This window comes from Cydia splendana, chromosome 7 (assembly GCF_910591565.1).
Source record: "Cydia splendana chromosome 7, ilCydSple1.2, whole genome shotgun sequence".
Taxonomy (NCBI): domain Eukaryota; kingdom Metazoa; phylum Arthropoda; class Insecta; order Lepidoptera; family Tortricidae; genus Cydia; species Cydia splendana.
The window spans coordinates 19538959-19554813 of record NC_085966.1 but is presented as its reverse complement, the minus strand read 5'-3'; the positions used below and the strand labels follow the sequence as shown (position 1 = coordinate 19554813).

Here is a 15855-nt window from a genome sequence, read left to right as displayed (position 1 = left end):
ATTGAAATACTGCCCAACCCTGACTTTGGGGGGAAAAGCCTAGGTAGATAGATACTGGAAATATTTGCTTGTGATATAATGATCAACTGGTAAAATATACGAGCATTGAAAAACGCTACATGAAAAATCGCTGCAATAAAAAAGACGATTAATGAAATTTGCGATCGTGATAAAATGCGATGTGAAAATTCGCTACTCGGAAAATATTCTTTTGTGAAAATTGTCTAACAAATCAATACTTTGGTTATGTTGCTTGTTATCCGTGTTTATCCACTTCAAACAAAGTCCGTACGCCATTCGAAATATAATAAACGCTGAAGCGCCTTATCATAAGCCATTCAACTACTTTACATATCCTATTAGTAGTAAACGTTACGCACCACTATTTACACGTACTACAAAAGCAGAAGCGATAGATCATGTTGCGAAAGTAAGGAAGAGAATGCGCGTACCGTAGCTATAAATTATAAATAGCCATCAATAACCGAAATTGAGAACACTTTGAAACGCATAAACACCGCGTTATTTAGTATCAGGAAATACGATTTTCTGAATAGATCGCAAATTGAATTTCCAGGTACACCTTGAAGATATTTATTATTGATTATTGATTCGACCTGAAGGGCATTCCTATTAAATCATTATTTAATTTTGTCAACTTTCCTCAAAAGAACATTAGCCAAGGCAAATATTTTTGTGTGTTCATGTTTTGCAGGAAAAATAACGTCACGAAGTTTTATTTACTTAATTATTTTAAATTTCAAATAAGTAAGACACGTTTTTTTTCTACCTAAGAACTAAAAGTTTGTCGATCGTACTGTCTTGTTTTATTGTAAGTCAATCTTGCTACCTAGCAGCAAAGTAATTACAAAGTCACATAAGTAAATAAAGACTTATAATTTCATTTCAATCTTAAGTATTCATTGCATTACAATTACAATGCATGCAATACTATTCAACAAGAAGCCAAATCGCAAAACAACTTCTTAAAATTCAAGCATAAATTCAACGACATAGGAGTCATTTTTGTGTGATCAAAAACCACGAACAGAAACTCTGAGATTTGTAAACGAGTAAATTTTGTTCTTCCGTGGCCCGTGGCTCTCCAGCATTGACTGAGTTTGACAGATAAGATGGAGATAAGCGCAACAGCTGAAGCACATCAAATATTTGCATATGTAATTAAAACAGACGAGCGAAGGAGACTCTCGCAAACAACGCTTTTTGCGGCGGTGTAGTTTGAACGTTATCTATATTTTATTAGGCTGCCATTACGTATTGTAAAACTGCCTATTTACATTAACTTATCCATGAAAGGAGGTGGAATTCCAGACTTTACTCAGTTTATAGAGCGGTTACATTAATATGTACCTGTAGAACTTCTTACATTAAAACGTAGTCTCCCGGAAAATGCCGAAAATGAAACTTTATGAAAATTACAACTTCAGAATCTGCAAAGTAATCTAAAGAGTTCTCGTAAAGCATTAAGGTCATTGGATAAACTAAAGATCAACCTATAAATCTATCACAACACACCTACATCGTATTATTACTTATGCTGACGCTAGAAGCATTTGCTAAGTTTTTTTTTATAATAGTAAATTCGCTTGTGCAGAACTCGATATTTCTTAGAGAGTTTTCTGTGTACTTTTGGATTATCAATGTATGAGAACCATTACCAAAATTAGCAATATTAACGCGAAACTGTTAAAACTTATAAGTATGTCTTAGGTGACTATGCCCATAATGAGGACGCCGCAGACTTCGCACATGTTTACGTTACTGTTGAGATGCAAATCGTTAATTTATCGCCACCTTCGGCAGCAAACTATATAAACCATACCGCAAACACGGTCTGGGTTCAAAGACCTATCACTGAACTGTTTGCCGCGTATTTGAACAAGTGTTTCCTTTCAACAATCGTAAAAGGTATTGCACACCTACTGTACAACGTAGGTGGAATTGTCAATGCGCTAGGAATAAAGTTTTTGTCTAAATACCTTGAAAATAAAATACCTTCTTGTTACCAGAAATACATACTTTATATACTTAAAGATAAAGCTCAATTGATGAAAAAATTAATTCGAAGTTTTTCTGCGATATACAAGGTATAACAAAAATAGTGGGGATTTTCTCTAATCAGAACACGATACGGAATATGCCCTAAAACGGATCCCCAATATTTTTGTTACACCCGTGGAATGAGAAATATGATGAGCTGCAGGAGCAATACCAAAAAAAATCACCCTTGCCCTTAGCATTGCCACACTAAGCGACAGTAAGGCTGGGTACATTGCTCGCACAACGGGTAATCTACGAGGCCGAAAAGTTAAGGAAGACACTACTAGACAAACCGATGATCTGACAAAGGTTGGGGGATTACGTAAAATGAGGACGGCCAGAGACCGTATTGTGCATTAGTGGAAATGAAAGCGCTAACTAAAGCCACGTCCAAATTCACTGTTTTGTGAAACTTGATCACATACGTGACTTGCACTCTCTATAAACAAAATATGAAAATTGAAGATTTAATTCCTATAAATAGTAAAAATAGAGAGAGAGACTTGGGTTATATTTATAATATAATACCATCATTAATCACAAATTTACTTCAGTTCCAATCAATTCATATATTATAAAAGTTTGTGAGTTATTTTATTTTTATATTCATAATATTAATAAATATATGGTTGAATGAAATGAAATTTGCATTACAACTATCGAGCTAGTGGGCAGGGTCCTTTAGCCCCGTTTGCACAAGACACAAGACCCTCGCTTAGATATCGGCGGACAATAATTATCCTACAGCTCTTAGTTGAACAATAGCATATAAATAAATATTGAGGGTATTTTGAAAACCTTGGACTCAACTCAAATTTATTTGATGACCTATTGTTCCGTGCAAATGTAGGTGCGAGCAGTTTAGGGAAAGTGTTTATAATTATTTATTTAATGATCGGTTCCGTTAACATAAAAAATTGCAAGAGTCAATAACATTCATACACCTAGCTTAAACCTAGTTACCCATTGTCCTATTTTATCCATCATCCGAGCAGAGGACGCACAAGTTAATCCATAGAGTTAGACCAAGAAAAGTCTGCAACGCTTTTATAGCACACGCAGTGCAAGTGTTATTTTAAACGTCAGACTTCTATGGAATTATGACGTATTAAATAACACTTGCACTGCGTATGCTATCAAAATTGCTGCAGACTTTTCTTGATCTAACTCTATTTTACACATGATAACATTGATAACATATTTATTTGCTCACTCTGTATATTATTTCAGTGTGTTATTAGTGTTTTCGGGAGCGTAATCTACAAAAATTCATAAAGCTAATTGGATTTTTGTAAATTTTAGATTTTTTGTGGATTTTGTGGTTTAATGTTAGATTTTGTTGATTTTTGTTGATAATGGTACCATTATCTGCCCCGTAGGCATAACTCGCAAATAAAATTCTGTCACACTCTGCCATTAGTGTTAGAAGCTGTGTGAAGTATTATAATAAGTATAATTATTTCAATAAAGGGTCTAACTATCGACAGTAGATTCAAAATGTATAACTTCGTATATTTATCTGCACCACTGAAAATTATCAACATACATACATACTTACCTTATGCAATTACGACTATATACCGGGTGTGGCCTGTAACACGAGCAAAGAATTAAAACATAGATTGTACTCCTCAAACCGAGACACTTTTGTTCAACAACTTTTAAAAATTATGAAGTATTTAGACTCCCTATTTTTCATACAAAATAAATATTATCTTCAATGGACGCCATCGCCACACCATATCATCGTGATTGACGTTGCTTGTCACGCCTTAAACATAACAAAATTCGCAATACATTGCGTCTTAGAATAAACTTTAAAGTGTATTAAAAATCAAACCACAAGTTATTTTTAAAAGTCGCTGAACAAATGTTGGTCGGTATGAGAAGTACAGCCTACAGTTTAATTTTTTGCTCATGTTACAGGCCACACCCGGTATTTATAAAAATATCAGGTGTTAATTACTTTAAATATATCGCTTACATCAGGTGTTTTCCGTAGAGCGGTACCTATACTTAAGATAAAGTCTGTTACTCAGAATTTTCTATAAACACATCATTTATATTTTTCAGGAGTTTTCCAGACCGATCTCGACCCTGACCGCCAGTGTTATTAAACCATGCGTAAAATTTTATCTCCTTTGAAGTGTTTATTTTACTTTATACGCCGGCTACAGATGTTATTTTAGGTGAGGTATCAACAAGCAAGTATAATGCCTGTTTACTAGCGAATGATCACGGATTACACACATTACTTAAACGAAAAGTCTAATCCCAAATGACATTATTACGATCTAATACTAATATAATATGACTATAGAATAAATTGTAAAATAATTTTCCTGTATTTTTTTTAAGTATGTTGTTATTGAATTATTGAATTATTGTGTTACCTACCTACTTACATGTAGAAAGAACTAAAGAGTTCTATTAACTTTGTCTCGTCAATAATTTGCAGAAAATAATGTTTTAATTACTAATGAAGAGTCTATTGACAACAATATATTTTACTTAGTTGCCTTTATAGTGCTATAGCGCGGCTGTTTAAAGGTCTTTATTGCATTTTACAACGTTGTAAACCAACCGTAGAATTTTAGGATTAATTTCATTATAGTCAATTATTAACAGCGATCGGCGCTCGTTCTGTTTTTTATCCAGCGCTAATAAGCCGAAAAGTATCTAATTTGGTCGGCGGTCTCTTTGCTGCTAACAAATTAAACCACTTTAGCGTATCGGTATATTGACTTAATGAAATCTGTATTAACAATCTATAATTAAGTGACTTTATAACAGTTTGTTTTGACTTGTTGATTTAATGACATTCTGATTTTAAAAAGGTATTTTGAATAGGACGATATATTTATAGAATATTATGAAAATAAACTATTTTTTGAATAGCGCTCGGGAGGCATGTCCCGGTCTCCCGGTAACGACTGGTCGTGCTATCTGCGCGTGGCAGTAAAAGCTCATTGTAACCCGAGCCTCAAATACGAATTTGAATAATGTTGACCTATCCCGCGACCACCTCCGTCATAAATCACCGAGATATTTATGTCCCGCGCCCCCCACCGCTGCCCGGGCTTATTCGCGTCCGAAGGATATAAAATATTAAATAAAAACATACATAAAAAGGTAAGTAATTCCGATTGGAATCGGAGAGTGCCGAGGTGCGGTTGCGCCTACTTGCCGGCTGCGGTGCTGCGGTCGCGGCGCGGGCGCTGAGCTACGATGCTAGCTTATTTCATAATTGAAAAAGGTAAATATGAGTATTCTTTGAAATCGTAAAAACATGGACTGTCAGCAAAGGTAAGGTATGTACCACTGAAATTCAGGCCGTGACTAACGAATCCGAATCGCCGTCAAACCACCTATGTATCAACGTGTCGATTGAAACAAAAGATATTTAAATATTTACGATTCAAGTGCGGAAAGTAGGAAATTCGCCACGAATGAAAGACACAACCCAAGGGAGTGTTTTAAATCGATACGAGTTGCGAATAATACGAACTATCATTTATGGCTTATGTACGAAATATCATTTGATATTTGCCAGTCGCTTTTCGGTGAAGGAAAACATCGTGAGGAAACCGGACTAATTCCCAATAAGGCCTAGTTTCCCCTCTGGGTTGGAAGGTCAGATGGCAGTCGCTTTCGTAAAAACTAGTGCCTACGTCAAATCATGGGATTAGTTGTCAAGCGGACCCCAGGCTCCCATGAGCCGTGGCAAAAATGCCGGGATAACGCGAGGAAGAAGAAGAAGACGAGTTGCGAATAATCTATTTGTAAGTGTATCGTACAACGTTTTACAGTAGGTACATTATGGCCCTTTAAATCTTCGACAGGCACGGAAAGTAGGTAGGTACTGTAAAATATTTGTATTTTCCACACCGGGTCGTTTAGGTCAAAACGATGCCATAGGACTAGTCAGCATCAGGACCTAATCGTTAGTAAATAGTAATGTTTCCCTTACGAGTGGAGGCTATATAAATCCAGCTGTCACCAACCCACGAGTTACGCAATCCAACATTCAACGGAAAGAGCATAATGCATTTATCTTCGTAGCATCTGGCATGTAACGTACCGCTTCCCGTGCGCATTAACTTTACTCATACCTATTCCCTCTTATTTATGAGAAATAAATAATACTATTAGACGGAGATACCGATTCCTGATAAAAAGTGAGCCCGAGTTAAATGGGAGGCACAGTGGAAGCAGAAAGAAAGTAATGGAGGCGCATCGAACCGGTTTGGAGATTTTTACGAATGCAAGCCTGGTCGGCTGGCCGGGAGCGACGCGGCTATGTGCGTTGTGCAGGCACATAACATAACCCACGGCGGATTCGCGCCGCGGCGGCTTGGCCGCGTTGGCCGCTCGCCGCCGCCGCTCGCGCCCCGCACGCACACACCACCAACTGTCTGTACTCACCGATACACCGATTATTATCTGCACATAACTGGATTCCACGTATACCTTAGTCCTTTTAAAATATTTGCCGTATAATCTGCATACTGCATTGAAGCAATTATTTGCATGTTACCGTCAAACAATAGTTTCCTAGAAGGCGGATCGTTATTTCAAGATTTAGGTTGACTTTGATTGAATTGTCGGTCTCAACAGTTCAGAGAGGAAATTGATCGTAAAGGAAAACGTAAACACTATATCTAATGGATGTAGATTATGACCTAGTAAGTCGCCGATTGAAGTAATTGACATTGCAAACTGTAAGCTGAAATAGCTCTGATAAACATGCTTCCAATACCAGATTTCTGCAGAGGCACTTTTGCTAATAATGTTTACTTCTTGCATCTGGAATGAGCACTGGATTGAATACTGATAATGGCTTTAATTAGGCTATATATAAAGTAGGTACAGATGTAATGTAGTGCATAATTGTTTTCCATCGTATTTTCTCGGAAACGTTCGTATTTGTCATGCTACTTCAGTCAACCTCAGTACTTTTTGTACCAAGACTGACTGAAATAGCAAGACACGTTCGCACGTTTCCATGAAAATACGATGGAAAATGCACTACATTTGTAGGTACAGTTATTTGATTATATTCTCGGTAGCGGCCTATATGATGTTAGTACTTACGTAGTTATGAGATTTGTATTTTAATAGTTTAAATATTAGCGAATTAATGTGTTTTATGATTAGCGAACCGGTCGCGTTTTAAATATAGACTTTTAGTTTTCATATGCTTCTTTAAACTCGATGTATTCTCTACCTTAATAAAATAATGTATTAAGTGGGTAGGTATGTTGCATATTTTACAATATAACATTAGTACATTACCTAATATTGTGATAATGTAAATGACAAATCAACTGGGCAGTAGGTATTTTGGTTTTGTTTCTGATAGGTAGGTACGAGTATTAAAACAATCACCTAAATATGAACTTTTGAATATAAATTCTCAAAGATTATTATGTAGTAGGTAGGAACCTATCGACCGGATAGGTTGATCAAAGATTAAATATAAATGATTACCTATTTGGGCCTGTATACCATCTCCTTGTTATGACATACAGGTACCTTCCTATAGGTTATTTTATATGGTGTATAAGTAGACACATTTTAATAGGAGTGACAGTAGATTTGCAAGCCGATTCCAGTGATAATAACCAAACATTTCACTAAGAAAGTGAAGTGGCCAAAAGTGTAAAAACTGACAAAATACCAAAAAAATACCAAAATGGGTATCAAGTATCAACCATAACACGTCACTGTGAAGTACCCCCACGAAAATCACAACATAACCTAGTTCTATTCCGAACTAACATCCTGCGCACTTAACGTGGTCGATCAGATTCCAAACTGACCCAGTTCGGGCAGTATTGGCAGTAAAGGCCATCGGCGACTGTTTGTATGCGCGATTTTTGTTTGTCAACGCAAGTGTTTGCTGACCCATTACAGCGACGTTTCAGACGCTGAAACATTTATATTTTCTGCCAGTCTAAGGTTGGACCAAGTTAACTCTGCGTGGCATTTGCAATGAGAAATTGTGGCAATGTCATTATTCATGTCAAATTTCTATGAAAATTTTACGTTTATAATGATACTCTCTCACTTTGGTCTATCAAATCGGTGCAAAGTCGGCTTAGACTGACTTTAGTGTCCTATTCCTATAGTGTCCAATAAAGAAATAAGGGAAGAATATAAACTGTCAATATTACCTATTGGCATAAGCCAATGACATGGCAAATTTCTAAGTAATTTTTTGTCAAACCACAACAGTGGCATACACGCATAAGGTCCATCTGACGGCACGCGGACACCGAAGCGTATGGACGCTTGCAGTATCATAACTGTCACATGCGCGTTGCCTAGCTTTAATGCGGAAGTTGCGGAACAGACGCTATCAGTATTATGTAGGTAATGACAACATTATTAACAATTGGAACGAAATTAAATAATATTGAAATCTTATAATGAAAATTAAGGAAAGTGACTAAGTATATTAAATAAATATCATTATTACTCATAATGCCTTTAAATAAAATGGCTGTCCGTACTTGATGAGATTAAACATTTGCACGCATAAATTAGCGAAAACCAAACAATATTTTAATAGCAAAGACTTTATGCAATGCTAATATGTAAATCCTTATTAAAATTCATCACAAAGGCCGTTTGTAGACTCTGAAAACATTGCGAACGGCGAAATCAGGCGGCCGCTTTGACGACACGCACGTCAGATGTAAACATATTTGCCGATTACTCGCGTAAACTCTATTGTGTATGCTAATAACTGGGCAAATATTATAATCAATAAGTGAAAATAAAATAAGTCCATTAGGATATCTTCATTCTACAAGGGGTACCTAGCACTGAACCTATTTAAGAGGACAATCATGGATAGAAAAAGCCAATCGAAACTTAAATTGTATTTACATTGGGGATAAAAGAGCTGGCAGCTTCCTCGCTCAACGAATAAGCGTTGCGATGCAGCGAGGAAATGCTGCCGGTATCTTTGGCAATATGCCCCAGGGGCCCACTTTAAAATATAGATTTTTAGTTTTTTTAGCTATTAGTTTTAGTTTTGTAGGTACATGTATTTTGTATTTACTTTTAATTTTAGGTTGATTTTTATTGTAAGTTTGATAATGGTATTTACTACATGTTGTAAAGTCTATCCCACCAAAAACATTCTGTAAAAAACTAGCCAAGTCTCGATGGAGCTGCTTGTTTATCTCTAAAAAGTAATGAAATCTAGACAAAGTCGTGCCAAGTCTAAGGTTCCTTACTGCGATTTCTTTATTATTATAGTTAATGTTGTGTGACTTGGCCGTTGAAGGGTACACAAGGGTACAAAACCAGGTGCTCCATGACACCATTGCACCAATCTGTCGCCAGAACCGCTACCCATTGACGATGGAAAATTGCCACTTGGAAAACGTTAATTCAATAACCAGTCAATTGTAGGCTTGATAAAGCTGCGTATTTCAATAATACTTATGTATAGGCGAGCCTGAAACAAACACTTCTTTTTTGAAGCGTCAAATCGACCATCGATCTAACATAAAATAGACGTACAGACGGACTTCTATCAATGATTAGAAGTCCGTCTGTACTGGAAATAATTTTTTATACTGTAGGTTTGGTGTCATGGAGCACCTGGTTTTGTACCCTTGTGTACCCTTCAACGGCCAAGTCACACAACATTAACTATAATAATAAAGAAATCGCAGTAAGGAACCTTAGACTTGGCACGACTTTGTCTGAGATTTCATTACTTTTTAGAGATAAACAAGCAGCTCCATCGAGACTTGGCTAGTTTTTTACAGAATGTTTTTGGTGGGATTTCACTTCTTTTTGTAGAAACGTGGGCATATTGATTTATTTTATTAGATTTTCTTATTTGACACATTTTTTTTCTTTTTAGGAGTAGTTTTTTTATTACCATATCTCTAAAGGCTCCGTCACACATGAGCGTTTTCAAAGCGCGGCGTGAGCGGGGCACGATGCGAGCGTGACGCGAGCGCGTGGCGCTCGTGATCTGCGCTTGGACGCAGCGGCCCGCCGGCGCGCTGCGCGCGCGACCCGCTTTGATCACGCCCGCGCAGTCACACACACAACACAGCGCGTGTTGCGAGCGGTCACTCGATTACTGAACGTTGGACGTTGGAAAGCATGATCATGGACGTTGAATAGTTTCACGAGCGTTTTGTAGCCTGCAGCAGTATATTGCGACAATACTGCCGACTGCATTACTGCAGCAAATGTCAAATACGATGATGCTGACCGAATTTTTGATATTTACCTCAGTAATTCAGTCGGCAGTAGTGCATGCTGCAATCCTGCTGCAGTATAGCTGCCGACTGCATTACTGCCAAAAATGTCAAAATAGATGTATTTTTAACCGCCTTAAAATAAAGGTTCTCAGTTTGACCCGTATGTATGTTAGTTCGCGATTATCTCGCGTTTGGCTGAACCGATTTTGATGCGGTTTTCAGAAAAGTGTTTGTTACATTCTGGTAAAGGCTTTAGTATACATAGATCTGAGCTGATGCTGAACCCTGGTTGTACCTAGTGGAACTCAGGTTTGGTGCAACATAAGCCCACGCTATTTTGGTCATCCGTCACATCTTAATGAGCACTTGGGAGAGCAGTACCTTAGACAGAGCTGATGCTGAACCCTGGCTGTACCTAGTGGAACTCAGGTTTGGTACAACATAAGCCCACGCTATTTTGGTCATCCGTCACATCTTGATGAGCACTTGTGAGAGCAGTACCCAAGATAGAGCTGATGCTGAACCCTGGCTGTACCTAGTGGAACTCAGGTTTGGTGCAACATAGGCACACTTTGTTTTGGTTAACCGACTTGTCGTCGTGTGCCTGTTGCAGAGTTCCACTAGGCGGTCATCAAGATGTAACGGATGACCAAAATATCGTGGGACTATGTTGCACCAAACCTAAGTTCCACTAGGTACAGCCAGTGTTCAGCATCAGCTCTATTTCAGGTACTGCTCTCCCAAGTGCTCATCAAGATGTGACGGATGACCAAAATAGCGTGGGCCTATGTTGCACCAAACCTGAGTTCCAGTAGGTACAGCCAGGGTTCAGCATCAGCTCTATCTTGGGTACTGCGTTCCCAAGTGCTCATCAAGATGTAACGGATGACCAAAATAGGGTGGGCCTATGTTGCACCAAACCTGAGTTCCACTAGGTACAGCCAGGGTTCAGCATCAGCTCTATCTTGGGTACTGCTCTCCCAAGTGCTCATCAAGATGTGACGGATGACCAAAATAGCGTGGGCGTATGTTGCACCAAACCTGAGTTCCACTAGGTACAGCCAGGGTTCAGCATCAGCTCCATCTTGGGTACTACTCTCCCAAAGGCTCATCAAGGCGTGTCGGATGACCAAAACAGTGTGTGCATATGTTGCACCAAGCCTGAGTTCCACTAGGTACAGCCAGGGTTCAGCATCAGCTCCATCTTGGGTACTACTTTCCCAAAGGCTCATCAAGGCGTGTCGGATGACCAAAACAGTGTGTACATATATTGCACCAAGCAAAACGCCTATGTCTGACGGAGCCTTAATACAGCTGAGACCAACTGAGGGTTCTTCATCAGATACTTCAGACCTTCGATTGTTGACATCAAATGAAGCGGCCCACCAATTTGATTATTTTTTGTAAAGGCGGTATGTCGATCTCCAATAGTTTGGTTGGGCTCTTGTGTTTTCTAATCAGGGTCACCAGGTTCTCCAGATCTTCGATTATCCTAGTTTTTATAGTTTTCCCTTTATGTGGCCATTAAACCCTAACTCTGTACCAAATTTCAGCTCTCTGAGTTTATGGGAAGTAATAGTTCTATTCTGATGATCATAAGTGAGTGAGTGTGTGTCATAAATGCGAAACTTTGCTTTCGCTTAACTTCGGAACTAAATGACCTACAGACTTGAAATTTTGGATTTTAAGTATGTGATTATAGCTTACTGGATGACGAAAATTTCTGCGTTCTGGTCTTATCCAGAGGTTCTCAAATAGGGACCTGAAAATGCGGCGAAATGGTTCCAGTAAAGGATGGTACGGCAGTGTTTGCTTCGCGCTCGACTTGGCGGGGGCACTGCCGTGCCCCCCGATACATAAGTCTATATGTAGGTATTACATAAGTGCACATTTCTCATGTAAGTGAATTACTGTTATCCTTTTTGATAAATAAATATCTTTAAGCCGAAATAATGTATGGAAACAGTCACGTGACTCTTCAAGAAGTCTACCGACCGCTTCGATACAGACCACTATACGTTTAACCCTCAATATCGCACAGGTAAGTACAGTCAACGAATTTAATTTCAGTAGCATTTCGTACCTTGTCACAGTGACAATCAATATAAAAGTCGCTAGGGACCTAATACTATTGTCATTGTTACAAAGTACGAAATGGTATAAAATAAATTCCTTGACCGCTACCTACTTTAGGTTTTATTAATATGGGCCTCACTTTATAATAGGGGTAGACAAGGACGAAGTACCTGCAGATAACAAGTACCTACCTAATTAAAAAATAAGTACCAATTATGCAGTAATAATTTTAATGACGTAGGTGACGTTCGTATACCCACATGGAAATTCTATCTTTTCTTTTATAGGTTTAAATAAAAAAGCACTTCCAATTTGAGTTACATCATAAAACTAAAAATTCCTCAAGAAAATTATACCTAATTTATAACCGCGATATCTGATAAGTTAAAGTCTACGAGAATCGATAGTGTATAACAAATCCTTTTCAGAAAATCGCAACTTAATCGGTCAGGCAATTTTGGAAATAATTTGGGAACATTTTGCGTACTTAAAAAAAGTAACAAACGCACAGGTTCTCTCACCTATAACGCATATAAGTTCTTACTGTCTCCGTTTCCTCTTAGATTAAAAGTAACTGAATCAAAGAAACATTGTTTTTACCAGCCCTGTCAAGGAGTGTAGGTTAGGTTAGGTTATTCTAATCCACTTGCATTTAGGTACCTACATTAAATAATCTCTGATATGTGGGTACCATAGTACATAAATGTATAAGTACCTAATAAGTAGGTATATTTGTATTCTAATAGAAAAGTACTTTTCAATCGCAGTCCAGCGCGGGAACGATGCCTACGTGTTGGGCACCCTCTCGAGGGCACCAAATTTAGACAGGTATTTTTAATTTTTAGTTTTAGTTATTTTAATTGTAGTTAATTTTAGTTTTATATACCAGTTTATGTCTTTTAGTAATTTATATTAATAAATGATATACTTTTCTGTTAAATCTAAATGCTTCGTTTTTTAACAAGTCCGCAATTTCTGTGATATCGATTACATATTTAAACATATTAATAAAAAATATATTATATCAAAGAATAATTAAGGTATTCTAAACCAATTCAATATAAAGTTTAGTTAAATAATTATCTACTACCCCAATTAATAATTGTGTCAAAGCATAACAACTTGCTGTAATGAAATGACATAATTCTCTTACCTACCTTCATAATGATTTATAGCAAAAATGTAACAACAGTTCTCATAAACAGATGGTCAGTTTTGTTTTCAAAAGGTTTTTTTAGTTTTCTGCTACTTATTACGGGTGATGACAAAACGTTTTTTTTTCGCAGCTTACTGCACTTGTTTTAAGCTATAATAATATAAATAAATAATGCAACAGACTATATCAAATGAAGTGCAATAAAGTAACCGTCAACAATAAGCAAGTTTCCCGTTGTCCGTATGTTTTCACAAAACATGGTGAATGACAAGGCACGAGTTTGAAAGCCCTCGACACCAACTTTTATGACTGTCGTATATATACCCAACCCGGCATCAAGATTGAAAAGAAATCATCATTCATCGATTAGTCACAGAGTCAAAATATTTGTTGACAAAGCCTGCGTAATTGCAGAGTTACAATCGTAACACTCGCTTCGAAGCTACCGTAACGCCCGCAATTTGTATCCATTGTTCATGTTTACAGCGGGATTGTCTCTGCGCCGCCGCCGGCCGGCGGCTCCAGCGCCCGCGCATTCACATGTTTTCAAAACAGACACTTCAGGAAACTCACTCATTATTTCAGTGACAACTTCCCACTACCAAAACAAGTTTTTCACTTCGGAATGTTCAACAACGCTCTAATCGAAACCACGATACGCGCATCACCCTAAGCATCCGGATACATATCTAGCAATAAGATCCGCTCACAAGAAGGAAGGTCCGCCAATGGGAATCGACTCACCTGGGTCATGAGGCGATCTGCGCCCGTACCCTCGTCATCCTTGAAATCGATGTCCGGATTATAATTAGGCACTAAGTCTTTGAACTTTTCATCGTCTCTGATGATGCGGCCCTCGGGGGGGCCGCTGGCGCGGCCGTTCTCCTCGCTGATGTTGGGCACGTGCTGACGGAAGACGAGGGGGTAGAGACGGTGCCGCGGCCCCGGGCGGTTGGTGAAGCCACGGCCCGGGCCGCAGGCGGCCGCCGCGCCCAGCCACAGTAACACCAGAGCCAGCCTCATCTCCTACACATCACGCGCGCTCGCCGCACGACCACCGCGCGCCGCGAACTGAGCGACACTGAGGAGCGCCCGGCGGCTGGCCACCACCGTGCACCGCGGCGGCGGCGCCCGGTCCGGCCCTGCATCCCTTACGCCTTGCGCCGCACGCACCACCGAACCGAGCGATTCGCCAACCGCCGAGATCGCCCGCGCCCGCTACCGCCTCCATATTCCGAACCACCTCATTAGCAATAAAATTTTAGAGGAAAAGGGACGACCGCTTCTCCATACAAATAATCCCCATTTTCCTCTATTGATTTTGAATGAATTATTTTTACATATTTTGATGTATGTATTATACATACAAAAAGTAAGCCAGAAATTTTATTATCTAGGTATATTACCTACGTGTATAGTATATTACCTAGGTTTGTTAGCCGTCTGACTTGTGACTGTAAGTAAAGTAATTGACTAGAATTTTCCTACCGAATACCCAACCATAAAAACATTAAGGATTTTTTAAAATGTAACAAACGTTTTCCATATAAACATTCATTATTAAGTTTGACGATTTGTTAGATGTATTTTCCGATATTTTTTTTTTCTTGTATAATAAATTCCGATCGTCTTTTTTCCCTGTATAAAAATTTCCGCACGCCTTTTTTCCCTATAGATATATTTCCTGGTATATTTTTTTTTCTTGTATATATAAATCTGAACGCCTTCTTTCCGTATAGACATATTTTCCGATAGATTTATTTTCTTATACACAAATATCTGAACGCCTTCTTTCCCTGTATTTTTGTTGTTTAACGAAAAATTTCATGGTCATTCATTTTACTAGGGGCAAAACTTCTTATTTGCTTGGACCCTGTTTGCAATCTTGTGTGGAATATTTTGTGTATCATGGTTAGTTATCTTTAAAGGAATTTTACCAATCAGTAATCAAATCAAACGAGTGAAACGTTGTACTTAGTTAGGCACTTGACAGAAGTACGCCTATTAATCCTCTATACAGTTTATACGTGTAGATACGAACTTTTTCGATAAAACACGATGGAAAGTAATTATGCACTACATCTGTATCAACTTTTATGTTGTAGTGTAAGTAGGTAGTAACGTAAACGGGCAAAATTGCGAACATGCGAATACATATTATATAATTTTCTATCAAGCCTCATATCTATTTTAAAATTTCTGATCAGGAAAAAAGACAGCCGGGAATTTGTCCCCTAGTAAAATTAAGGAGTATAAAATATTGCATTATGTTAAAAAAATACAGGGAAAGAAGGCGTTCAGATATTTGTGTATAAGAAAATAAATCTA

The 15855-nt window shown here is 38.2% G+C and overlaps 1 protein-coding gene across 1 annotated transcript in view; it reads right to left on the bottom strand.

Moving 5' to 3' along the window:
• The window catches only part of LOC134792393 (indian hedgehog protein), a 65948-nt gene extending 51292 nt beyond the window's left edge, over positions 1-14656 (bottom strand). Inside the window, exon 1 of the mRNA XM_063763686.1 lies at positions 14272-14656. Coding sequence (XP_063619756.1) covers positions 14272-14550 — 279 coding nt within the window. The 5' untranslated portion in view covers positions 14551-14656. The remainder of the gene's footprint in view (positions 1-14271) is intronic.
• Positions 14657-15855: the final 1199 nt, after the last annotated feature.